The sequence below is a fragment of the Periophthalmus magnuspinnatus genome, chromosome 18 (assembly GCF_009829125.3).
Source record: "Periophthalmus magnuspinnatus isolate fPerMag1 chromosome 18, fPerMag1.2.pri, whole genome shotgun sequence".
Lineage (NCBI taxonomy): Eukaryota > Metazoa > Chordata > Actinopteri > Gobiiformes > Gobiidae > Periophthalmus > Periophthalmus magnuspinnatus.
The window spans coordinates 25,237,764-25,263,117 of NC_047143.1; the positions used below are offsets into that span (position 1 = coordinate 25,237,764).

Genomic DNA, 25,354 nt, shown 5'->3' on the forward strand with positions numbered 1-25,354 from the left:
GATTAGCTTAATTTGACTGGAGCTGCTGTGGATGACGTCGCACGCACTTAATCCACTTCTTTACACACTCTAGGATTAAAACGCATTATTTTCATTCAGAAAACAGTACGTGATTTAACGCACAAAGATTACGGACGAGCGTTTGTCGTCTGATTCGAAGGTCGCCGGTTCGAATCCCGCTCTCGACGTAAACATCATTACTTGAGCGATCAGGTTGGTGGTGCGATCCCAGCTGAAACGGCAAGAAAATTCTCGCGCGCTGTCTCACTTTTGGTTCGCGCGATGTTTTCCAATCGTACGTGAGGAAAATCGGATGAACCAAAACGTCACGTGAATAAAAAATAAAAGTGAACCGAGCGCGAGACAAGCGTATGGGAGTTTTCTTAACCTTTTTAGATGAAGCGCTTCTCCTCGGACGCACCTGTCGCTCAGTCAGGTCTGCGGAGTCGACACAGAAATGTTGTGTCGTTGTATCCTTGAGCAAGACACTTAACCCACCTCTTCCCAGTGTGAATGTGTGAGCAATTTTAGTGACTTGAAGATGGAAAAACGCTGCGTAAAAACGTGATTATTTAAAATATCAGACAGTGTCCTTGTTTAGAACCAATTAAATACAACAATATGATTAAAACGTAGCATAAATTAGCATAATAATTTAATCCAACGCGTAAAAATCCTCTGCTCTTTTCCCGTTTGACCCTAAAACTGTCTTTTCATTACCTCCATCTCATCCTCATTCCTCATTCTCCACTTTCCATGTAACATCTCTGGGGGTCTTCACTCTCTCTGACGTTCTAAAAAATAAATAAAAATGAACCAGCACATGTCTTTGTTTCCACTCTGAGGGAAAACCCCCCCAAACCTCGATCTCGGCACAGGAAGAGTGGGATCGTGTGTGTGCTCAGTGTGTAACGATAAGACGCACATTACAAAAGGTTAACATGCCCGTGTCATAACAGAGCATGAGCGCAAGGAATGCTGGGAGTTATTGCAGTGACGTGTGAACCGGGATCTGAAAGAAAACAGCTGGCTGATATCGTCTATACGCTCATGTAAAAAGTGATGTTTTGAAGCGACGCAACGTTAGAAAATCAATGAAAATGTTGATTAAAAAGTCCAAAAATTACGCTTTTTTCTGCTTTTTCAACACAAACAGACCTGGAGTTGTGTTTTTTTTGTTTAATTCGCACATTTAACGCACAAACACACCTGCATATTTAGGCTGAGTTCTTCTCTCAACCTCAAAACACTCTGTTCCACCTTGTGATGTCATCGTGTGGTGATACAGGAAGTGCTCTGCTGTGTTTTTAAACTCCACACACCTTCATTTATAGAATCATTTGGATCATTTCAGCCCTGGATTTGCAAATTTCTACTGAACTAAAGGTAAAAAAAGGAGGTGTTAACTTGAAAGCCAACCGCTTGATGACATCACAAGGTGGAACAGAGCGTTTTGAGGTTTGGAGATAAATCGTAAAGTGTGATTCAAACATGCGTGAATGAAACAAAACACAACTCCAGGTCTGTTTTTGAGGAGGTAACAGCGTTAGACCATGACTTGCAGCTAAGTTTTGTGTCAAAATAAAGAAAACAGCAGTGTAAGCGTCTGAAAAAGGGTCAAAGGTCGTTATTTCTGCTCTTTTAATTTTTTGTTTAAACATTTAAAGTCACATTTTAGTGTTTATTGGATTATATTATCTCATTATCCTTAGCGGGAGACTTAAACACTACGCACAATACAACATTAAACTTCAAATTCAAAGCTCAAAAACTCCCTTTAAAAACATGTATTCTTACTTTGAGCAGGCTCGCCTCTTCGCTGATCTGACCTGGCACAACCTGCTCGTCTCCATAACTCCATAAGTTACTGTTTCAGGCAAAGAAAGAACATCTTTGGATGCAATGATTCAATACTAGTATCAACTATCAGCGGCGATACTGAACATTTGCTGGATGGATGGGATATCGACTTACAAATATCGATTCTGCCGATATCCTGGTTGGACATAAATTGATACGACTGGTAATAATCGGAAAAATCAGGAAAGTCTCATTATGTTTGGACTTTTATTTACGCAGAGTTGTTTTTTTGGAGTAGTTACGTCTCATTTTATTTTATTTTTCCGTCTCTGCCCTGGTATCGGTTCATATCGAGTGTCGGCCAGTACTAAAATCGGTAAAATCGGACCTGAAAAACCCAGATCGGCACATCCGTAGTAACATAAGGACCTGTAGACGAAACATATTCTATTGTGTCTTGGTTGAAGTTGAGTTGAAAAGTCCCTTTGTAGATTTAAGTCCGTCGTTTCCTCACAGTTTATTCATGAGCCTCGGTTTGTTTGACTCTGCTGAACTTTGACCTTTGACCCCTCCAGGTGCCACGGCTTCGGCCCGAAAGGAGGTCATCCGCAACAAGATCCGCGCCATTGGGAAGATGGCCAGAGTATTCTCTGTGCTCAGGTATGCACACACAGGACGTCCTGACCAAACCAGGGGGAGGGTGTGTTTCCCAGAGCTCGTTTCCACCGCAGTCACTTTGAAATCGGGAAAGTGAAGTCCGGGATTCCTCAGTCGTCCGGGTCTGATCCATCGGAAAAAAGACAAACGTAAAAAATATGTCCAAGCTGCTTCTTCACTTGTAATCACTGGTAATATTTTCCAGCTCTTTTACCAGTTTGATGTTTTTTTGCCCGTAGTTCTTGAGAAAATGTCTGCACAAAACTAGACTCTCGTTTACATTTGGGGAAAATAGTCAAAATCCCACATATCGGTCCAGAAATATCGACAGGGCTCATCAATAATTGTATCGGCATCGGGCTTGAAAATAAAAACGTATTTGTCGATCACTAGTTTCCATAGAATTAAAATTAATAATAAGAATAACCTTCTTATAACACACTTAAAATTGTATTAACAACAAAATAAAACTGTTCTGAGACTTTTTTTTTAGTTATCTTTTTATTAAGGTTTTTAATAGGTTAAATAAATAAATAAATAAATAAAAATAATAATAAAATAATAATGATGATAATAATAATAATAATAATAATAATAATAATAATAATAATAATAATAATAATAATGAAATCAGTATACAAAATAATTACATAAATAAGGCAACAGACATATAATAAAATGAATACAAAATTAAATTAAATCAAAATAAATAAGTAAATTAATAAGTAAATAAATAAATAAATACAAATAAAAGAGGGAGGAGGCGGGGTTCGGGTAACATACTCTATACTTGCAAAAAGCATAGATTTTTTTATTTGATTGAAATAAATACATTTTGCTCCTCGTTCCTTTGGACCAAACTATGAAAAGACAAGTGTTGAGTTGTATTTAAATGTTTACCGCTATGGCTGCAATTATCAGTAAATTTGCCGATTGATTTGACCTTTGACTTTGCAAAAAAACACCAAAAACAAAACCGTGAAGAGCGGATTGAATCTAGAATCATGTCACTTGAGACTGTCGTGATATTTACGTTTGAATAAAGAGGAATTAAACATTATCCTTATTGTGTTTTATGATCTGCGGCGTCGACGGGGGGGACAAAACAGCCCAGAATTCCCTTTTACATTTATATTTCAGGGGGGCCCATGTGAGCTTTGTTGCCCCGGGCCCCCCAAATTTCTGTCGACGTCCCTGCTCACGCTGTACATATTTGTGTTTTTTTGTGGGGTTTTTTTGTGTTTTTTGCAGAGAGGAGAGTGAGAGCGTCCTGACTCTGAAGGGCCTGACCCCCACGGGCATGTTACCGAGCGGCGTCCTGTCCGGAGGAAAGGAGAAGTTGGAAAATGGTAAGACCGTCGCCGTAGCAACGTGGATCGTCTGCCTCTTTATAGCCCCGAACATGAACACAAACACTTTACAAACCTCATTTTTACTATAATCTTTTATCCGAGTTTGGCATTACGTAATATTTTCGGTTATTTTGATTCTGTAGATCCACTTCAGACATTCAAAATACTTATTTCCTCGTGCGCTGGTCCCTTCTAAACATGCTTCACTCCGATTTTACCATTCCTGTCGTGTTTATCTCAAATGTTGTATGTTTTTCTTTCTCCTCTCTCCCAGAAACTGCAGGTATAATCCAGTTGTGCAAGTATTTCGATGTTGTGTTTTTGTTTTTTTTTGTTTTGAATCTCCAACCTTTCATTTTATAAATCTGTGGACCAAAAAGCAAAGATCCCGATGTGTGATTCTCAATTTTTTAGTCGTTTGTCCACCAAAACGAGCCCCTCATTACCTTTATTTTAAGTCTTAAGTCCCTAGAGCTTTTCAGACTGTACAAATATCCATCAAATAACGATAAAATCCCGTCACTTTTTATACTTTCTGTTCTTACGCTGACTATTTATACGCTTCACGTCATCTCATCTCTTCCCCATGAACCTTCCCAACCCAACCTTCCCATCCAAATCGAAACATTTTTGACTTTTATTTGTCGTAATCCGCTGTACTTCCTGTCTTCTCGTTGTTCCCCCGTCTCCCTTTTTCTCTCTGTCGGCCATTTTGACTCCTCTTCCTCACTCACAGCTGCAGTCAGACACGCATTTCTCATCACTTCCTGTCTCCTCGTCTCCTCGTTTCCTCGTCTCCTCCTCGTCATACCTGTGTGGACATGAACCTGTTGACTTCTTCTCGTTGTTGTTGTTGTTGTTGTTGTTGTTGTTGTTGTTCTTGTTGTTGTGGGCATTGGCTGTCTTTTGCTGCTCATTGGGACAAAAAAAGTAAACACGTGCTCACTCTCTCTCATTCGTTTTGCAACCCCCCTCTTCTTCTCCTTCAGCTACTATTGAAGCTATTGAGGCTGAAAAAGGTAAATGGGTCTGGCCACCCTCTTCTGTTGCTTCCCATAGCAATAGACAGGGGGCGCTCCACTGGGTTCTTTCCATTCATCTCGCTGGTGCTTGAGTAGAGTGTGTTTGGGGCGACTGGAAACGTGGCTTTAGTTTGAACAGAGTATGAGTAAGTACGTCCAGGGGGAACCTTTGCTCACATCGGTTTTAAAGGGGAAGGATTTCATAGCGCGCACTTGACGGTCGGAGCGGTCGGAGTGTTTGAGTGAGGGCGCAGCAGGGCGCCGCTTCAGCCGCTTCACCGGGATTATACATGTATTTACATTCACAAATATTAAACAGAGGGGAAAACGCAGGGAATAGTTTTATTTTTTTTAGCAATTATAAAAAAATAATAATAAAAAAAAGTAACGATTTTGGCAGCACTTTATAAAAACAGCACTATTTATAGACTTAATAAAACACAAATAAAGACTTGAGTCAGAATGAACAAAAACTGTAGTAATAGAAGTAGCAGTGGTAGAAGTAGTAGTAGTAAAAGAAGTAGTAGCAGAAAAAAAAAGTTGAATAATAGAAGTATTAAAAATAGTAAATAGTAGAAAATCAGTAGTAAATAGCAGAAGTAGTAAAATAAGTAGTAGTTGTTGTTGTAAATAGTAGAAGAAGAAGTTGTAGTACAAGAACAAGTAGTAAAACGAGTAGTAGTAAATAGCAGAAGAAGTAGTAGTAAAAGTAGTATTAGTAAAAGAAGAAGTAGTTGTAGTTGTAGTAGTAGAAGAAGAAGTAGTAAAGGTAGTAGTAAATAGAAGAAGTAGTAAAATAAGTAGTAAGTAGTAGAAGAGGAAGTAGCTGTAAGTAGCAGAAAGTAGTAGTAGTAGCAGTATTAATAGTTGATTAAGAATGATTCAGAGTCACTTAAATAGTCTTGGAGTCAGGATGATGTTTTAAACAGTTTAAAGTCTGAATCATTCTTAATAAACACTTTGTTCATGATGAATTCTTCTGACGTTTTTCTTCTTAAGGTTAATTAAAGTGTCGTTATTATAAAGTGTTTCCTCATTATGTGGGTCACATGTTTAAGGATGAACAGAACAATGTGTCACAGACTCTTTACAATAATAAACACTTTCAGTTTATTGATTGGACAATTCATTTAAATTCCAGTTTTATACATGTATGAATAATATAATTTTGATTTTCACATACTGTATACTTCACATACTTTGCATGTACTTCACACTTATTTCACATACTTTACACACACTTCACTTACTTTACACACACTTTGCTTACTTTTCACACACTTTACACACTTTACACACACTTTACATACACTTTACACACTTTACACACACTTTACACACACTTTACACACTGTACATGTCTCTTTTGGCCCCGTCCCTGCGTCCCCGTGTCTTCTGCCCTCACTCGTGCCTCCTGCTCCGCTCTCACTCAGCACGGCTCTTGCTATGAAACCAAAAAGTCGTGTTTCCCCTTTGAAATGACTGAAGCAGTTGTGCATTGTTGTTGCAGTATTTTAAGCTTCACTTTAGCCCTTTCTGAATTGGTAGCGAAACAAATTCATTCCAGTTTAACTAAAAAAAAGATTTGATGTCCATTGCTGGTCGCGCAAGAACAAGCTCAACTGCGAGCTAAATAGTGGTGTGGCAGCTGCTATTTACATGACGTGTCCTGTAATTCCCCTCCAGCCCCATAGAGGACTCTGCTTCTCCATGTGGACCTGCTGTGTCGTGTTCCTGTGAGCTGCTAATAACCTGTGTCTGACCGTGCAATGCAGCAACAACACACCCAATCCCACCCTCAAATCTTAACGATACGAATCTCTGAGTTACACAGTCCAGTCCCCGTACGCGAGACTGGCTCCCATTTTTACCCATCAGCCCCTGCCCTTTGCTGCATGCTCCAGCAGACATCACAGTGTTAGCACCGGTGTAGTGTGTGTCCGTGGGCTCGGTCCAGTCCTCTGTGGAAGTGAATGTCTTGGTGGGCTTCTCTGGTGTCCCCTCTGTCTTAGTGTCTCTGATTCTTCATCCTCCTCTTCCTCTTTTGGTTCAGTAATCTGTGATGTTCTCCGCCCACGGATCTACGGGGTCTGCAGGGGCGATGCCGCACGCCTTTAACGTCAAAATATTAGCATCATACTGTTTTAAAGAGGGTTTTCGTTTTGTTTTTTCTTGCTCAAATTGTCTCTTAAACCTGGCATCCCTGCAGACCCTGAGGCCTGGGCGTCTGGTAGAGGGGAGTCCGCCCCTGCGTAGTCGCTCCTTTAGACACTTAGCAGTCTTTATGTGTGTCGTCGTAGTCGTAGTAATGGTGTAAATATAAATAGTTTCATGTTTTACGATGTGACTTTGATGATGATTCGTTCTGTTAATGCTTTGTCTAAACCACTGAGTCTGATTCTACTGAAAACTGTTGAAGTTTTGTATCAGAAGTGTGAGAACGAGAAGCATCGTGGTTTGTAAAGTCACAGAGCAGCGTAAATTAATTAATAACCGTAAAAAAATAAAGTAAAATTCAAGGTAAGAATCTGGGGGAATCCTTTTTACGGGTGTCGTTATCCAGCTATGACGCTAAACGAGTCAATTCAGACGTAATTTAACCGCTACTTCCCTCTTTGTCAGTCGCAAACCCAACGTCAGACTGGTCATTTCATCGTGCGTCTCCTCTCTGTCTCTCACCTGTCAACAGCCATCAAGGGCTTCTCTCCGCAACACAAGATCTCCAGCTTCGAGGAGGCCAAAGGTTTGGACCGGATCAATGAGCGTATGCCTCCTCGCCGGGACGCCCTGCCGTCGGACGCCAGCCTCAACTCCCTCAACAAGGCCCTGTCCTCGGAGACCAACGGGACGGAGCCCAAAGGCAGCACGAGCGGCAGCAGCATCCAGTGAGCCGCCGCGCCACCAGGGGGCACCCTCGCCGCCCTGGATATGCCTTCGATCTTAGTTTAGTCCGTCTATAAGTTATCGCCGGTTCATTGGATGTGGTCAGGCCTTAGGGCGGGGCCACTCACAGTATGTCAGACAGAGACAGAGAGAGTACCGTGTTAGCGCTCATTCAAAGACCCATTTACAACAAAAGGAAAGTTGTTCTTACTAACTATTGTACGTTTACAAAACACAGCACTAAGAGGACACATGAGATCATGTTTTTAACATAAGGGTGTACAAAATAAATAAGGACTATTTATTGATAACTTTTTTTGCTACTCTTTTAAAATAGCTCTGAATGAATTAGGCAGTCTTAAAGAGAATGTTGCAATGTTGTCGAAATGCCAAATGATGGATGGTTTTATGGTTTTGTACATATTCTTGCTTACCTCAGGTTCTTTTGGTGTGTGCTTTGACCTGATTTTTCTGTATAATGGCTAAATAACTCGGTAATGAATACCTATTTTCTTGAGTTTCTTAACTGGAATTTACATTTACCTATCTATCATTTGCAAATATGTTTATTTTTGTCTCTTTTCGAAAGGGAGGGGGGTAGATTTATTGTGGCTTGCTGGAACTGAGTGTTAATTTCTCTCTTTTTAAGTATTGCGAACAAAGTAAAAATAGAGAACCTATATTGTGTAAAAAATAATACAATAATTATAAAGTGTCTGCCTATGCATGTTTTATAAAAATCAAAGGACAGAAACAGAACATCTGAAAAGGTTTGGCTGTGGAGGGCTGTTTTGACCTGCGCTTTAGTGAAACCTATACTGGAACTGTATCCTGCGTAAACAGCGACCACCATGACGCTCTATGCCTTCTTTTTGTAACTGAAGCATTTCATTATCTAAAGACGGATGAGGGAACTGTATTTTTAACAGGCGCTTGTCAGTGCAAAGTCCAAATACGCATGTTTGACAATTCTTGTGAGGTTGTGTGATACATGTGGAACTCAAATGCATGATTAGCTGTTAGCTGTGTCCATATACCAGGTTTTAAAAATACAACCGATTTTTTTGTTCTGTTTTGTAAAATTGTGCCACAAAATGTCCTTTATTATTTAGAAATCTGCTTTGTATATCAGTTACAGGTTTGATACTGCTCTGTACTTTAATCAAGAAAAAAAAAAAATACTTAGATCTTTTTTAAGAACTGCTTAAGTGCCCAAGTAATTCACTACACGACATGAAGCCTTGCTTTTTGTAATTTAACTTCGGAAACTGTTGGCAGATGAGGCATGCACTTGCAACTATGAAAAGTATTTTATATAACTGTTCAATAAAAATGTGCATGAACTTGAGATGCACCTCTCCTGTTATGTGTATGTGTGCCACAGACGACATCATGAATATGCAACCTGTCCAATAAAAACTTCTGCATTTAACTCGCCAAATACCTCAGGGACTTTCTTGGTACATGGGGATTACTACTGCTACTTCTACTACTACTACACAAGCAACAGTACACACTAGTTTACTTGAAGATGAAGTACTGTGGTAGAAAACTGGTTGCCCGGCCACAATAAAATCCACAATATTTCTCAGGATTTTTTATACAGATGGATTTGAGTCTGGTCTCCACTTTCTCTGTTGTGTCTCGAGTTCGGTCAAACGTGATCGTCCAATCAGATCTGTTCTCTTCAGTGACACGTGAAACGAAGCAGCTCATTGGTCGTCTGCGGTTTACAAAAAAAAATCACCTTTCTCTCACCTCAGATTAACAGATTTTGCTGCTTTGCTCATTGATTCTGCAGAAATTTGTCATGTTTTTCAGCCCCTGTGATATTTTTCTTTAATTTTTTCCGATATGGACGGACCATGCCTCTCTCTGATTGGCTAATCCACCTGTCAATCACGCCCATTCATCACGTGACCAGACTCTCATTCTGGATCCCAGGCAAACAAACTAATTGGACGACTTACCTTGAATTCAAAGGTTTGCAAACACATCAGGAAGTCGTATTGTCCAATAAAGAAAAAAAAAAGGTGTCTAACTTCGTAGTACTATGTTAAGTACTTATACTTAAGTAAAAAAGCTGGTACAGACTTTGTAACAGTCTCTAAATGTGTCTGAAGTGTTTTTAGGAAATGAGTCTTTGGCAGGTTCAGAGCTGAAGGTGTTTCCTCCTGTGACCCGAGGAACTTCTTTGATTAAATCACCAGACGTTTGCCAAGACTGAGCTCGAGTAAATGAACACAAATAAGAGACAAAGATCTATGGTTTTCCGCTTTGGAAAACAAAAACTCCTCAATATAAATATATAAAATACCTCCAAAAAATAATTAACTAGTACTAGCATGTTTGACTAAAGTTGTTAGATTACTCTTAAATTACAAACCACCTACATAACTCCTACTGCCACTGTGAGTATTACTTTTATTAGTACTTCATGTTTACTTAATAAATATAAAAAATACAAAAGATAGCAGTAAAATACTTAAAAAAAAAAGAAAAATAAATCACTACTACTACCATATTTGACTAAAGTTTTGACTGAAACAAATTACAAACACATTGTAATTTTTTCTCTTAATACCACTGTCACTGTTAGTTTTATTAGTATCGCTCTTTTACTTAATAAATATATAAAATACAAAAGGTAACAGCAAAATACCTTCAAAAAAAACTTTAAAAATGTACTAGTACTATCATATTTGACTAAAGTTTTGGCTGAAACAAATTACAAACCTTTTATTGTAGTGTTGCAACACTTACTACCACCATAACAATTACTTTTATTAGTACCACTCTTTTACTTAATAAATATATAAAATACAAAAGATAACTGTAAAATGCCTAAAAAAAATAAAATAAATAAATAATAATAAAAATAATAATAATAATAATAATTCACTAGTCCTAGCATATTTGACTAAAGTTCTAGGCTGAAACAAATTGCACAGCTATATTCTAGTTTTATTAGTACCTAATTTTTACATAATATATAAAATACCAAAAATAACAGTAAAATACCTCAAAAAATAAAAATAAAATAAAATACAAAAATTAATAAATAAAAATAAAATAAAATTAACTAGTACTAGTATATTTGACTAAAGTTTTGGCTAAAACAAATTGCAAACACATTGTAATTTTGCAACTCTTAATACCACTGTCACTGTTGCTTTTATTTGCACCTCATGTTTACTTAATAAATATAAAAAACCACAAAATATAACAGTGAAATATAAAAAAAAGATTAAAAATAAAAAAAATGTTAAAAAATAGTACCTCATGTTTAGTTAATAAATATATTAAATACAAAAGATGGCAGTAAAATACCTCAACAAAATAGAAAAAAAAAAGTACTCTCATATTTAACTAAAGTTTTGGCTTAATAAATATAAAAAAGACAAAAGATAACGGCAAAATACCTCAAAGCTGTTATTAATACCTCACTTTCACTTTTTAATTTGCAGATAGCGAGTATCTCAGTCGAGTATTTCTTCTGCTGAAGCTGATAACTAAACCTTTTGGTATTTTAATTAGTGTCATTTTATCAAATTGGCCTCGACTCTGTTCTCACTCCAGACCCAGAGAGAGGAAGTACGCGACCACATCCTGTTTTCAGACGCCTTTGGGCTGTGGCAGCTCCAGGAAAAATCAGGTAAATTTGGCAGAGAGTGGACGCTCAAGTGATGGGCCCAGTTTAAGAGCATTTGACCCACGATAAACCCGTGATTGCGTGAGGTTATCGTCGGTTTTCATTGGTGCGTGACATTCCTCAGTGTTTTGTTTTTTTTTCCCCTGGACTGTTGGGTTAGTGCCAGTGTTCTCCAGCAAAGCAGCGGTTACACAACAATCCGATTCATTTTTGTTTTCAGATATTTCAGGAACAAATCCGAGATGTATTGTGTGGATTCAGTCGACATGTTTCCTGTTTTCATGCCCGAGATGTCACTTCCTGGAGATGTTTTGTTTAGAATACACTGAACATCTTATGGGAGGCTACGCTCAAGCTAGGTGTGGTCTGCTCTGTGTCGCAGGAATTTGTTCATACAGTATAATAATTATTTTTTTCCCTTTTTTTCCACTAGGGGTCGCCACAGCAAATCGTATGCCCGTGTAATGTTCAGATTTGTTTTCATAAGTTATACACCAGCGTAGGTTTATGTAGGCTCTGACTTCTTCTGATGCCACACAAGAACTGATGTAGTGATTTAGGGGTCCCACAAGGTTCAGTTTTGGGGCCATTGTATTTTAAATGTAATGTTATGTTTATTATATATGATTTATACAGGGAGACCCAATAAGACTCTTTTTTTGTGGAAAAAAAATTACAGAAAAAATATTAACTAAAAATTAAACAAAACAACTGATTTATGATTGAGGATTTTGTAAAAAAAAATTAAAAAAAAATTACAAAGTACAGCATTGGTTGGAAACTAAATAAAAGATAATGACAGAAAAATTAAGCCCATGAATGAAGTGGAAGTGAACTGTTTTCACCATTAAAAAAAAATAAATTATAGGTGTAGTCAGGCCCGTCGCTAAAAATGTGGGGGCCCAGGTCACGACGCCTCACATGGGCCCCCCTCTAATATAAATTAATAGAAAAGGGTCCAGTTCTGGGCCCCTAAGACACAACAGACCCCTTTATCCTCCCCTGTCGACTCCCCTGGGTGTACCTCATGGGGCAATGTTAGGCCCATTGATGATTACTTTTTTGACACTTTGACCAAAATATTAAACTAAAATGAAAAAAAAAACTGATTTATGATGATTTTGTAAAAATAATAATAATAATAATAACAATTTTACAAAGTACACCCCTGGTTGGAAACAAAATAAAAGTTGATAACAGAAAAATTCAGCCCATGATTGAATTGGAAATGAACTGTTTTCACCAATGTCTTATAATATTATAGGTGTAGCCAGGCCCGTCCACAGAAATCTGGGGGCCCGAGTCAAGACGTCTCACATGGGCCCCCCTCTAATATAAATTAATCGATAAAGACACAACAGACCCCTTTATCCTCCCCTGGGGGCACCACAGGGGTCAATGCTAGGCCCATTGATAATTACTTCTTTTGACATTTTGACCAATATGAAGTACTGAAATATATTTAATCATAATTATCAGAAGTTTATGTTTTGTGCTCATAAATAAGTCCATAATCTGAGTCAAATAAACAGACATTTGTTGTCGCTACCTAAGAAAATCAAGTCATTCTGATGTATCGTAAAAGTGTTTTAAGAGCATTTATAAAGAACTGTGTAGAAATATTTCAGAGATAAACCCAGTTATGAAAAACAACCTAACTACCACCCCACCCAAGTGTTTAACCTTCGTCATACCTTCCCAAAATAACACTCAAAATCCACAAATCATGCATTCTTGTACGTAGGATTCCTGAGATTTCCAGATTCTTGCATTAGTCTCCCACCCTCTTTACGTCAGGGAGGGAAGCCAGTGTATTTCCACCCTCTTTATCTGAAGGAAGTGCCAAAATAAGCCACGGGCCAGTGCAGCCGCAGTGCCCAAGTCTGGACACCTTTCCTACTGGTCACTCGGAGGAAGAAGGTTTTTAGGACCACAGCTTCAAAATGACCACGAATACTGTACGGGGGGCCGTGCTGCTGCTGCTAGCGTCTGTCCACGTGTTCAGACCAGGTAAGTCCACCATTCAAACTGAAATAATAATAGTTAGCATGGTTTTTGCAAAGGGTAACATGTAAACGACAAGCTAACAGTGTAATTAAAAGGCTTACCGGGTCTGAAAGTGTTAAGTTTGTGTTCTGATTGTTTGGTTTCGGTGTTTGCAAAGATACAGATCAGAGAGTAGTTCAAAACACTTCAACACGTCAGTCTAACCTCGGGGCAGTGCGATGTTCAGGGCGCTTCCGTTCATCTGAGTCAGATAAGAAGCTCTGCCTCTAGAAACTCGTGGGAAAACTAAAAAATTCTGTGTGATTTTCAAAGTTTTTGCTGTGAAATGGGACGTATATTATCATGTGGCGTTCAAATAATTCAAATTTTAAGCCGTTTTCAGTCTTGTTAAGCCGATCGACGCTCTATTTATCCTCTTTATGAGCCGTACTCGCAGATAGAAAAGCTATTTATATCAGATGCCCTTCCTCCCTCACTCATTGACTCACTAATGTCGCACTCGTGTTGAATTGTATTTAAAGAAACATTCAAAAGAAACTGATAATTATTACTTCTTATTATTGCAGTTTAGGTCTTTGCAAACTCATCTGTCCCTGAAGTACATAGTTTTGTTACTTAAGTAAAAGTACAGATACAGAGGTGAAAGGTCGAGTAAAAGTGTCACATGAAAACGACTGAGCATATTATAGACCATTATAGTTCTCTTAGAGACGCTTTTTCATTTTTTTGCCATAAAAATCACGTTTTTCACACAACTAACTCTAGATTACACCTCTGTCCATCCTTATTTTCCATTGATGCATTAAATAAATGTGTAATACCAGTTTAAGAAGAAGAAAAATATAAAAATAAATGTACTTTTGAGTAACTTTTATGCAAGAAAACAATGAAAAAAACTATGTAGCTGCCTCAGAAACACTTTAAAATACACATTTGAACAATAATCAACATTTATACAAGACTATTAACAATACGGATAAATTTCTTAATTTTTCTTATGAATTTTGTGTATTTGTGTTTGCGCAAAGATACTACTCTCAAATGTAGTGAAGTAAAAGTAAAAAGTATCTATGTCTACTTAAGTACAGCACTTTACTACCTTCCACTGTCTTAAACTATAACTACTGAATATAATGCCACTGCCCATAAGACGTGAGTAAACTGTGTATATGTGAGGGCGTGTACTTTGAATTGTATCTTCAAAAATAGCATCATTCAAAAAGGTACAACACAAAACACAATGCAGCCTTAAGAAAATACTCAGTCTATTTTAAAGTTATACTCTCTAAATGCCAGTGTCCTTTGGTTTCACAGAGAAACAAGGGCGGGTTTGGTTTGTTTTCCTGTTGAGTGAAATCATTTTAAACTGTGAGGTCAGACGGTGGATTGGACCAGAGATAGCGGCATGAGAGCGCCCCCTATTTATGTCTGTGTCGGAAAAATATGAAGAAAACTGGTAATTTGACAAATCTGTTGCTGCTGCTACTATTTTCCACCCAGTTTTCTTAACATAAGGAAAGTGCACAGTGTAACTTTTATGACACTCGAGCCAAGTGAGCACGATGCTAACAGAGTTAAACCATTTAAACACGATGCTAACAGAGTTAAACCATTTAAACACGATGCTAACAGAGTTAAACCATTTAAACACGATGCTAACAGAGTTAAACCATTTAAACACGATGCTAACAGAGTTAAACCATTTAAACACGATGCTAACAGAGTTAAACCATTTAAACACGATGCTAACAGAGTTAAACCATTTAAACACGATGCTAACAGAGTTAAACCATTTAAACACGACGCTAACAGAGTTAAACCATTTAAACACGACGCTAACAGAGTTAAACCATTTAAACACGACGCTAACAGAGTTAAACCATTTAAACACGACGCTAACAGAGTTAAACCATTTAAACACGACGCTAACAGAGTTAAACCATTTAAACACGACGCTAACAGAGTTAAACCATTTAAACACAACGCTAACAGAGTTAAACCATTTAAACACGATGCTAACAGAGTTAAACCATTTAAACACGATGCTAACAGAGTTAAACCATTTAAACACGATGCTAACAGTGTGAAACTGTTTAAACACGATGCTAACAGTGTGAAACCTAATTTAAACATGACGCTAATAGTGTGAAACCCAGTTTAAACACAATGCTAATTATGTGAAAAACAGTTTAAACACGATGCTAACAGAGTTAAACCATTTAAACACGATGCTAACAGAGTTAAACCATTTAAACACGATGCTAACAGAGTTAAACCATTTAAACACGATGCTAACAGAGTTAAACCATTTAAACACGATGCTAACAGTGTGAAACTGTTTAAACACGATGCTAACAGTGATAAACCATTTAAACATGATGCTAACAGTGTGAAACCCAATTTAAACACAATGCTAATCATGTGAAAAACCGTTTAAACACAATGCTAACAGTGTGAACCTGTTTAAACACGATGCTAACAGTGTGAACCTGTTTAAACACGATGCTAACAGTGTGAACCTGTTTAAACATGATGCTAACAGTGTGAAACACAGTTCAAGCCGTAAAAGCAGGAAACGTGAGTGTCCTGGTCCCAGACAATAGTGAGAGGACAGGATGCAGGATGCTCCAAACGAACTTTATCTGGTCCCGTCTGCCTCGGACACTCGACCTGTCCCACGCCTTCGCCTTTAAAGACGAGCCAAAGAGGAATGTTTCAAATAGACCCTTTTAGACAGAGGATAAATGACAGCTGAGAGCATTATGGGTAAAAACAAAACAAAAAAGCAGGTGGCCAATGATGTCATATCTGTGGAGAGGGGAGCCATTGTACCAGAAGAATACATGTTTTTCAAGGTATTTCTGTGCAATTAAAACACCTTTAAGTGAAAAAAGTTTGTCATAAATGCTTGTTTTTCTTTTGTAATTATCCAAAGCAGACAGACCACAGTGAGATGTGTGATCATTTAATTCAAGTTTATTTATATAGCACATTTAAGGCAACTTCAGCTTCACAAAAAAACACACAAAAAAAAACAGAGGAAAAGAACAATAAGACGCCAAGATCCTGTCCAGCTCGTGTTAAATGCCAGTGAGTTTTCAGTGTTGTCTTAAACTGTGTTAAAGACTGAGAGGATCTGACAGGCAGAGGGCGCTGTTCCATAGTCTGGGCGGTGCCACAGAAAAGGCTCTGTCACCTCTGGTTTGAGCACAGCTGACCTCTGACCTCAGGGCTCTGGGTGGAGTATAGGGCTGCAGTAACTCCCTCAAATAAGGAGGAGCCATAGAGCACAGACAGATAGAGCGCAGACAGAGGACCCATAGAGCGCAGACAGAGGACCCATAGAGCGCACACGGAGGACCCATAGAGCGCAGACAGAGGACCCATAGAGCGCAGACGGAGGACCCATAGAGCGCAGGCGGAGGACCCATAGAGCGCAGGCGGAGGACCCATAGAGCGCAGGCGGAGGACCCATAGAGCGCAGGCGGAGGACCCATAGAGCGCAGGCGGAGGACCCATAGAGCGCAGACAGATAGAGCGCAGACGGAGGACCCATAGAGCGCAGACAGATGGAGCGCAGACGGAGGACCCATAGAGCGCAGACAGATGGAGCGCAGACAGATAGAGCGCAGACGAAGGACCCATAGAGCCCAGACAGATAGAGCGCAGACAGATGGAGCGCAGACGGAGGACCCATAGAGCGCAGACATTTAAAGACAAGCTGCAGCGTCTTGAACTACATTTGCATTTACTGTGTTGTTGTTGTTTTTTGCAGTGTCTTCAGATTCATCATCTGTACAAGCCCCAGAAAGTGAGTGAATTAACACCGACACGAGATGAGATGTGTTGATTTCATCTGCCTTCTTCAATAAAATAAGTACTAAACATGGCATCTGTAAAAGTAATGTTCACTCTAAAGGGCCAGTGTAGTACGTATCAGAAGACACCAGGGGGAGTATGTAGCACTAATTAACCACTGATTATTAAGGACAATTGACTTCATTTTGCAAAAAAAATACTATGGAAAATCTTTAAAAACAACCAATCCACAAGCAAAATTGAGCTTACTCTCCACTAGGGGTCAGCACAGTGACAATTAAACAGTGTCTGTGTAATCCCTCAGTCGACCTGTAACGGGAAGTCAAATAAATCTGTTATTAAGTCACTCCATATTGCTTTTTGGGGAAGACTTAGGACACTCTGGGGGGACAATGTCTCTCGGCTGGTCTGGAAACGCCTTGGGGTCCCATTGGAGGAGCTGGAGGACGTGTCTGGGGTGAGGGAAACCCGTGGGAGTCCCTGCTTAGACTGCTGCCCCGTGGAGAAAATGAACGGATATTGCAGTTTACAGTGGACAGGCGCGTCGCACTGGGGGGGTTAATGTGTATTGTTTACCTGGGGCCCAATGCAGCAAGGGGCCCCTCACAAAGTTTGTAATAAGACACAATGTAGCGCGGGGGCCCCTAAGATGATTTTCGTCTAGAATTTGTTGCTTCAGCCCTGTAAACAATAACGCGTGTTCTGTTTTCAAGTACCTAATCCTGTTGTAAGTGAAAACACAACCACTCCAGCTTCAACGACCCCTGGACCAATGAGCCCGGACAGAGGTGAGAAAATGTGCAAAGAAATGAACGAAACTCATTTTTTTATGTCTTTTTTATTCACACGTTTGTACGATCTCATTCGTAGTCGTACAATCTACACCTAACGTGAGCACAAATCTGAAAACGGAGCCTCGCCGATCCACCACAGCAATGCCCAAAACCACAGTAGAAGGTGAGAACTGCATCTTGAAAACGAATAAACGTGAGAATTGTTTGTCGTTTTGTGTTTTGTAGCGATACCGACGAACGCGACGGCGGCGGCGGATAACGACGTGAACGCGACACAAACGGAGACGCAGCAGGTTAATGGTAAGACAAAGACGGGTTTTTTGTGTTTATTTCTGTTAAAACTCTGTCACTTCACTTCGCTGACGGTTCTTGGGGGCGACAGCGGCTCAGTTGGTAGAGCGTTTGTCCATTAATTTGAAGGTTGTGTGTGAACGAGTGAGTGTTTCCTTGACATAAAGAGCTTTGAGTGACTTGGAGGTGGAAAAGCTCTGTATAAAAATGTATAAAAATGTATAAAAATGAAGTAGAAGTGACCGCTGCCGTTTGGATTATTGAGAAACATGAAAACTCTGTTGTATCTTTCAGGCACTTTAACTTCTGCTCTACAGCCTCCAGATAATTCCACAGGTAATTTTACAGTTTTGTTCACGTAACTTTGAACTTTCTTTATAAAAAATCAGCAAGTTATCTGCACGACCAGTACAACCTGCCGCTGTGTCATTGGGCAACACACCTGCCCTGCCTGTGTATGATTCTGTAACGCAAAATATGGATGTAAACGTTTATAATATTGACTTTTCATCAGATGCCCTTCCAGACATAATCTTAATCCAGTTGTAAAAATAGTTCAGTTCTGTACTTAAGTATACTTTTTAGGTATCTGTACTTTACTTAAGTGCATTTTACAGTGGGTACTTTTACTTTTACTGCTATATTTGAGAGTTGTATCTGTACTTTCAACTCCACTACATTTTTAATTATTTTTTTTAACAGGACTGAAAAATAAAAGTGTTTTCATTACAGTTTTAGACCTGCTGAAAAGGCTGAAGTTTGTTTTTAACACGTTCATAATTTGAGTAAAAAAATTAAATAAAAAATAAAAACAGCTCGAAAAAAATATGAATTTAATTGTTTCTGTTGGACAAAATTCAGCTTAAATCACTACGTTGTTTGAAGACCTGAAAATCTGCACGAAATACTTTCACTTTTTACTTTTTAAATACGTTTTTAAGCAGCTACTTTTACTTAAGCTGTTTTTTTCATGAGATACTTTGACTTGAGTATTTTTTGCTCTAGTATCTGTACTTTTACTTAAGCAACAAAACTCCACTGTCCTACTTTAATGTGCTATGCTAACATTATTTATTCTTCTTCTTATTTATTTCGTGATGGGACAGATCAGAGGGTGTCGCAGTTTCTGTTCACTACTCCTGGACCTGTAAACCCCAAAACAAAAGCCCCGAACGTAACGATGACTGTTCACACGAAAAACACCACACACCCGACCCCTTCCCCGATATCTGACAAGAGTAAGATGGATGCTTCATATTTATTTCTTGTAAAACTCTTCAAAAAAAGGAATAACTAATAATAACTGTAACGGTTCCAGGACTGTGGTGGATCCTGTTGGCGGCTCTTTTGGTGGTTGCTGCTGTCGCCATAGTTCTGTACTTCAAATCCAAGAAGGTCGCGGATCACACAGGTACAAAACACAACCGGCTACTATGGGCTTTTGGTCCTGGTTTAGTCCTGGTTTGGTCCTGGTTTGGTCCTGGTTTGGTCCATGTTTAGTCCTGGTTTAGTCCTGGTTTGACTCCAGTTTTACCCTAGTGTTTTATTCTGACTTGTCCCAGTCCTGGTTTAGTTTGTCCCGATTTTAATGTGATGTTTGAGACGTGTAGACAAAGACTACATCATACACTGTATATATATATATATATATATATATATATATATATATATATATATATATATATATATATATATAAATGGACATAGCTAACCTGCTAGCTGCTACGTTCCGACTCTGGCTTCAATTCACTTTCTATTGAAAAACTCTGTCCCCTCTCTGTATCTGCTGCTGTCAGACTCGTCATTTTTGTCTTAAATGTTCGTATTAACCCTCTACATGATCCTGGGGTTTTTATTTCAGTATTAGATCAGTTCTGTGCGCAATAAAAATGAAATGAAATGTAAAAAACGTCAAAAGGTAGTGAATATAAAAGACTGCAAATTGTAAAAACACACAAAATTACAGCAAATTATCAAAATTCTTCAGACAGTTTAGACTTCGAAGAATCATCATCATAGACTGTTTATATAAATGGACGTAGCTAACCTGCTAACTGCTACGTTCTAAATAGGAAGTGATCATGGGCGCGCTTCCGGCTCCATGGACTTTCTCTGTACCTGCTGCTGTCAGACTCGTCATTTTGGTCTTAAATGTTCGTATTAACCCTCTACATGATCCTGGGGTTTTTATTTTGAAATTTTGGCCATAAATCAAGATATGAACATTAATAACAGACAAATCAGACGCCTTCTTTCCCTGAAGTCCCTCCCACTCGCATTAGCAACAGGTTTGATTGACAGCGTTGCTAACCGCCCGCTCCCTGCTAAACCAGCAGTTTGAGTGAAAAGGGGCTTTACCATCAACAGCCTCGCTCCTGATTGGCTCTTTGGTTGCTATGATACTCGTGGTCAGAATTCCAAATATGAAACTCGGGTCCAGATTAGCCGCTATAACTGCTAGCCTCGATTAGCTTCATTTGACTGGAGTAGAACAGCTGCGTTTAACAAATACACTTTGATCATTTCTCGACATAAACGTCATGGGTTGAGCGTTCAGATCCACTGACTCTCAGGTTGGCGATGCGATTCTCGTTGTGTCCTTGGGCAAGACACTTAACCTCCCTCGCCCCAAGTGTGTGTGCGCACCGGTGTGTGAATGTGTGAGTTGTTCCTTGACGTAAACCGCTTTGAGTGTCTTGAACGTGGAAAAGTGTGGTCTTGACAATGTTGTAATATCTCAAAATGTTCCTAATTTGTACTTTTTTTTAACCTTTCGCTTCTACAGACACGATCGACATTGGCACCGAGAAGTGAGTTTCACAGTCACAGTTACATTTTTGTAGGAGAATTCGACGGGATAAACACACGTACGTCTTGTTTCTGCAGCGCTTCGTTCCAGAGTCGTCCTGAAAGTACCAAAGATGGCGTCATGCTGCTGGGGGTGAAGTCGTCAGGAGCAGACGAGAACGGTGAGCTCTTCATCCATTTACCGGACAAGTCGCTGTTTTTACCATGTGATTCCGTAGCATTTTTCCACACATTTCACCTCGGAATATTGTCTGTGTAATTCCTCCGTCGTCCAGGTCTGATCCACAGAAAAAAACGAAGTTAAATCTGTCACTGGACAAAACGTTGAAGAAGAAGAGACTTGGACGAGCAGCGAAACGTCTTCACTCCTACAACTTTTTGTCCAGTTACAGATTCAGCTTTGGCTCTTAAAATATAAAAGTCACTGACACTTTTAAATCTTCAGTAGCTCCTATAATTCTTAAACTCACCAAACCTTCTGAGATTTTTGGCGATAAATACGGTTATAATTGTTCACTTACACTTGAACTTATCACTACTTAAAATAGAGGAAGCAAAAATTACCTAAATTAAAAATAAATAAATAAATAAATGTTTTTAAGCGTCCACCATTTTTTACTTTCATTTCATTTTTTGAAGTTTATTTCATTTTTTAAATTATTATCATTTGTCTCTTTTCTGTATTTTTTGTGATACATACTGTTTAAACTTTTATTTCATTGTTTTATGTCTATTTCATTTTTTTTATTATTATTTGTCTGTTTTCTGTAATTTTTGAGATTTTTCTTTTTTTTTTTTTTTAAGTTTATTTCATTTATTTATTTTATTTTTATTTCTTCTATTAACCATTCCACCATTTTGTGTCCCTGAACAGCCCGATCCATCACACTTTGTATAACATTTGAAAGCATTTCCGGGTTTACGGCTCTTATTTGCTCCTCGATATTACGTTTTAAGTCGTTTATTAAGTCGTCTGAGGTTTATTCACAAACACCTTTTCTTTAAGATCGACCCACAGGAAGAAATCAGGACTAGTCAGGTCTGTGGAGATACTGCCCCCTGTCTTTGAAAAACACTTATTATTCCTTTAATGTCATTTACGCTCGGGGCATCTCTGGGATTAAACGCAGTATTTGACCCACGTGACTCAAAGTTCCACTGGACAATGAGGGTTCGTTCCTCGGTGCTGGATTTGCTCAGATTAATGTCAAAAGGGTCGTTCTAAATGCTCTGAAAAAATAGAAGACAAATATTTAGAAACAAAAGAGTTAGGAATCTGTTTCAACTATTACCAATCCTCCTTATCTATTTGTGAACTTAAAGCCCCACTGCATAACATTTGGTGGTTGTCACTGGACACGCATCCTGCAAATATCCATCCATTTCCTTCCGCTTCTCCGGGACCAGGTCTAAGCAGTGACTTCCAGACTTCCCTCACCCCAGACACGTCCTCCAGTTCCTCCGGTGGCGTTCCCAGGCCAGTCGAGAGACATCGTCCCTCCCGCGTGTCCTGGGCCTCCTTCCGGTGGCACAAACCCGGAAAACCTCCCTAAGAATCCTGCAAAATAATGGAGATATACAGTTAAATCCAAACCTTGTAACATCTCCATGGAGAACCCAATGTTTTCACTTTTTTGTCTTTATTTTTTGGGGGAAACGTTTCGCACTGGGGCTTCAAAACTTGATAATACCCTTTTTTTTTTGGTTCTATCCTGAAATTCTCACGGTACTTCTTTATTTCTGTACTCCAAAGTCAAATGCAGTAGTGGAAATACTTTAATATTCCCATGTGGTTTCATTTTATCTGTGTAATCCCTCAGTCGTCCAGCAAGTTCCGTAGTGATCCATGGGCGTAAACTAGTACTTTTTTAGCATCGATACCCGCTCAAATGTGTGTTTTTTGATACTTTTGACAACCCCGATCCCGTACGCAAGACGAGTCCGACTCCTCGCCCAACGACGCAGCAACAATTCGCTTTTCTGGTCGCTGAAATCAGTCCTCCAACCTCAAATGGAGCTACTGAATCACTGACTTATATTTGTTCCTTCCAGCGACTCCTGTTTTGGCATTCGCGGCATTCATGACCCGTCTTGCCAATTCTTCCAGGGCAGCGAGCGGGTTTTTTTTTTTTTTTAATATCTCATTGTGCTGCGAGGCCTGATGGGATTTCGCCGTGCAGCTGAAGGTGTTTCCTGCGATTGAGCGTAGCCTGCCCTCGAACCAGCGTCCAGTTTGAGAGATAGGACTTCCTAACATAAACACGGATTATTGTGCTCCCTCGGTATTGTACGAGCAGTAAATGTCACTTGGGCTCGTGGTTCTGTCGTGTAGAAGCAGGTCTGTCCTTGTCGAGCTGGAAAATGTGCTGCGCGTATCGTTTTCTCGACGCGGCGCACTCGTTCACCTCGTAGACATACATACGCGTACATAAGTGGACGGGCTTCCTTCCTCTATACGGCCGGGAAATGCTGTCACGCTGGAGGAATTTCACTGCGGAAGACACAGTTTATGTTAAAAAGTATGGGTTTTATTTTTATTTTGGTTATTTGGGCCGTTGGTTTGACAGTGAGGTGCATTCTGGGATAGAAATGGGTTGTTTTGTCTTAAATCAGAGGAAGTCGTTCTAGTTTTATGGTCAGTTTTAATCAAATATTGAACATAAACACACCCAGAAGCGATTTTTTTGTCGGGGGTTTCGTGTCGCTCAGAGGGTCGCCCGATGGGAAACGGGTTCTAGAGGACGGGTCAGACGTAGAACGGGTCAGAATCCTTTACGATGACGACCCAGATTGGCGTCACCACCGTCGCCCCTTGAAGGTAGACCTGGGGTTACCTCCTGGACGCCTCCCTGGAGAAGACCGAGGACACGCTGGAGGGACTAAATCTCTCCGCTGGTCTGGGATTGTCTCTGTGGAGGAGGTGGAGGAAGTGTCTGGGGTGAGGGAAGTCCTTGCTTTAGACCGCTGCCCCCACACCTGCACCCAAGCCCCAAAAAATGAATCAACAAGGCGATTTTAAAAAGCTACTTATAGGTTCTTTAAAGGTCTGCAGTTTAACTTTTCTCTGCGGAGACGTCACCGCTTTGCTTTGAATGTCCCACGGTACGGCATTAAACTCGTCTATCTCCATGGAGACGAGCAGGCGACTCCACTAGGTCAGTTTTCAGCTCAGATCGGTGGAGAAACAAACCCAGTAACGTGTCGTGAGAACATTTTTCGAAGATATGTTTTCACAATAAAAGCTCCTGTAAGTGAATAAATGCAAGATGGATCGGATTAATGCCACACTACGGAACATTCCAGGCCAAACGTGAACTTATAAATGTAAATATAACATAAATATACCATAAATATACCATAAACTTTGACGTTTTGCTGTGCTAATCCGTCTGAACTTACTGAATTACTATATATAATGATCGATAACACTCATGAGCGCCCTCTGCTGTTTGTTTGTTGCAGCTGCAGCCAGATAAAACCTCAAGTTTGGAGCCCGTGTCCCGCCCGTGTGACTGCCCCGCTCACTCTGCACCAACAAAACCACTTAGGCGTCTCCAGTACTGTCCACTTTTTTACTTTTTATGTGGTTTTTTTTTTTTTTTTAAATAGTGAAACTTTTAAAATTTTGGTTTGACAAAAAAATTGAAAATGCAAAACGACAAATGAATTTCTCGTGTTCTTGAAAATATGTTTGAAACCCCAGATATTTGTACAGCCTCACGTCAGGTGCACTGGATGTAATAAATCACGATCACGTTTTTAAATGTTCTTTGTGTGAAGTTGAATCTGCATCATCTCGTTTTTTTATAAATTAGAAACTGTCTGTTAACTTTTTGCATTAAACACATTTTCAATCAGCGCAGATTTTCAAGGTTTAGTTTAGAAATTGAAATAAAAACGTAGGATTTTGATCAGGATCTGTTTTATTGCCGTTGTCAGGCAAGAAAATAAAAGAACTAGGAGCTTGTTTTGGCGTTATGGTCCAACGTTAAACAAGGAAAAATAAGATAAACTATGAAAAAATATAAATATAAATATAAAGTAATAAAAAAAAATAGACTTTGATACAGAATATACAGTATGGGCCGAAAAATGCACGTGTAAGTAGGTTAAATACAGTTGTTAAATACAAAGTGACAGCTGTTATAAAGGGGTGGAGCTTCTGTTCAAGGGGAGGGGCTTCTGTCTGAGGGGGAGGAGCTTCTGTCCAAGGGGGAGGGGCTTTAACAGTCCTTGTCCAGGGTGAGGAGAGTCCGCTGTGGTCCAACC

At 39.3% G+C, this 25,354-nt stretch overlaps 2 protein-coding genes across 3 annotated transcripts in view; both read left to right on the forward strand.

Moving 5' to 3' along the window:
* Positions 1 to 9,062, forward strand: part of LOC117385944 (protein phosphatase 3 catalytic subunit alpha) — a 163,429-nt gene extending 154,367 nt beyond the window's left edge. For both annotated transcript variants that reach the window (XM_055229078.1, XM_033983227.2), the window contains 3 exons: positions 2,376 to 2,460; positions 3,709 to 3,806; positions 7,521 to 9,062. In XM_055229078.1, coding sequence (XP_055085053.1) covers positions 2,376 to 2,460; positions 3,709 to 3,806; positions 7,521 to 7,720 — 383 coding nt within the window. In that variant the 3' untranslated portion in view covers positions 7,721 to 9,062. The remainder of the gene's footprint in view (positions 1 to 2,375; positions 2,461 to 3,708; positions 3,807 to 7,520) is intronic.
* A 3,954-nt stretch (positions 9,063 to 13,016) lies between these two features.
* Positions 13,017 to 24,857, forward strand: LOC117386466 (mucin-2-like). The gene is made up of 11 exons (XM_033983828.2): positions 13,017 to 13,376; positions 17,149 to 17,184; positions 17,906 to 17,980; positions 18,063 to 18,149; positions 18,212 to 18,286; positions 18,572 to 18,613; positions 19,384 to 19,515; positions 19,596 to 19,688; positions 21,063 to 21,087; positions 21,164 to 21,246; positions 24,548 to 24,857. Exons 1-11 carry the CDS (start codon positions 13,310 to 13,312, stop codon positions 24,559 to 24,561), a joined length of 729 nt encoding a protein of 242 aa, XP_033839719.1. The 5' UTR covers positions 13,017 to 13,309; the 3' UTR covers positions 24,562 to 24,857.
* The last annotated feature ends 497 nt before the right edge of the window (positions 24,858 to 25,354 follow it).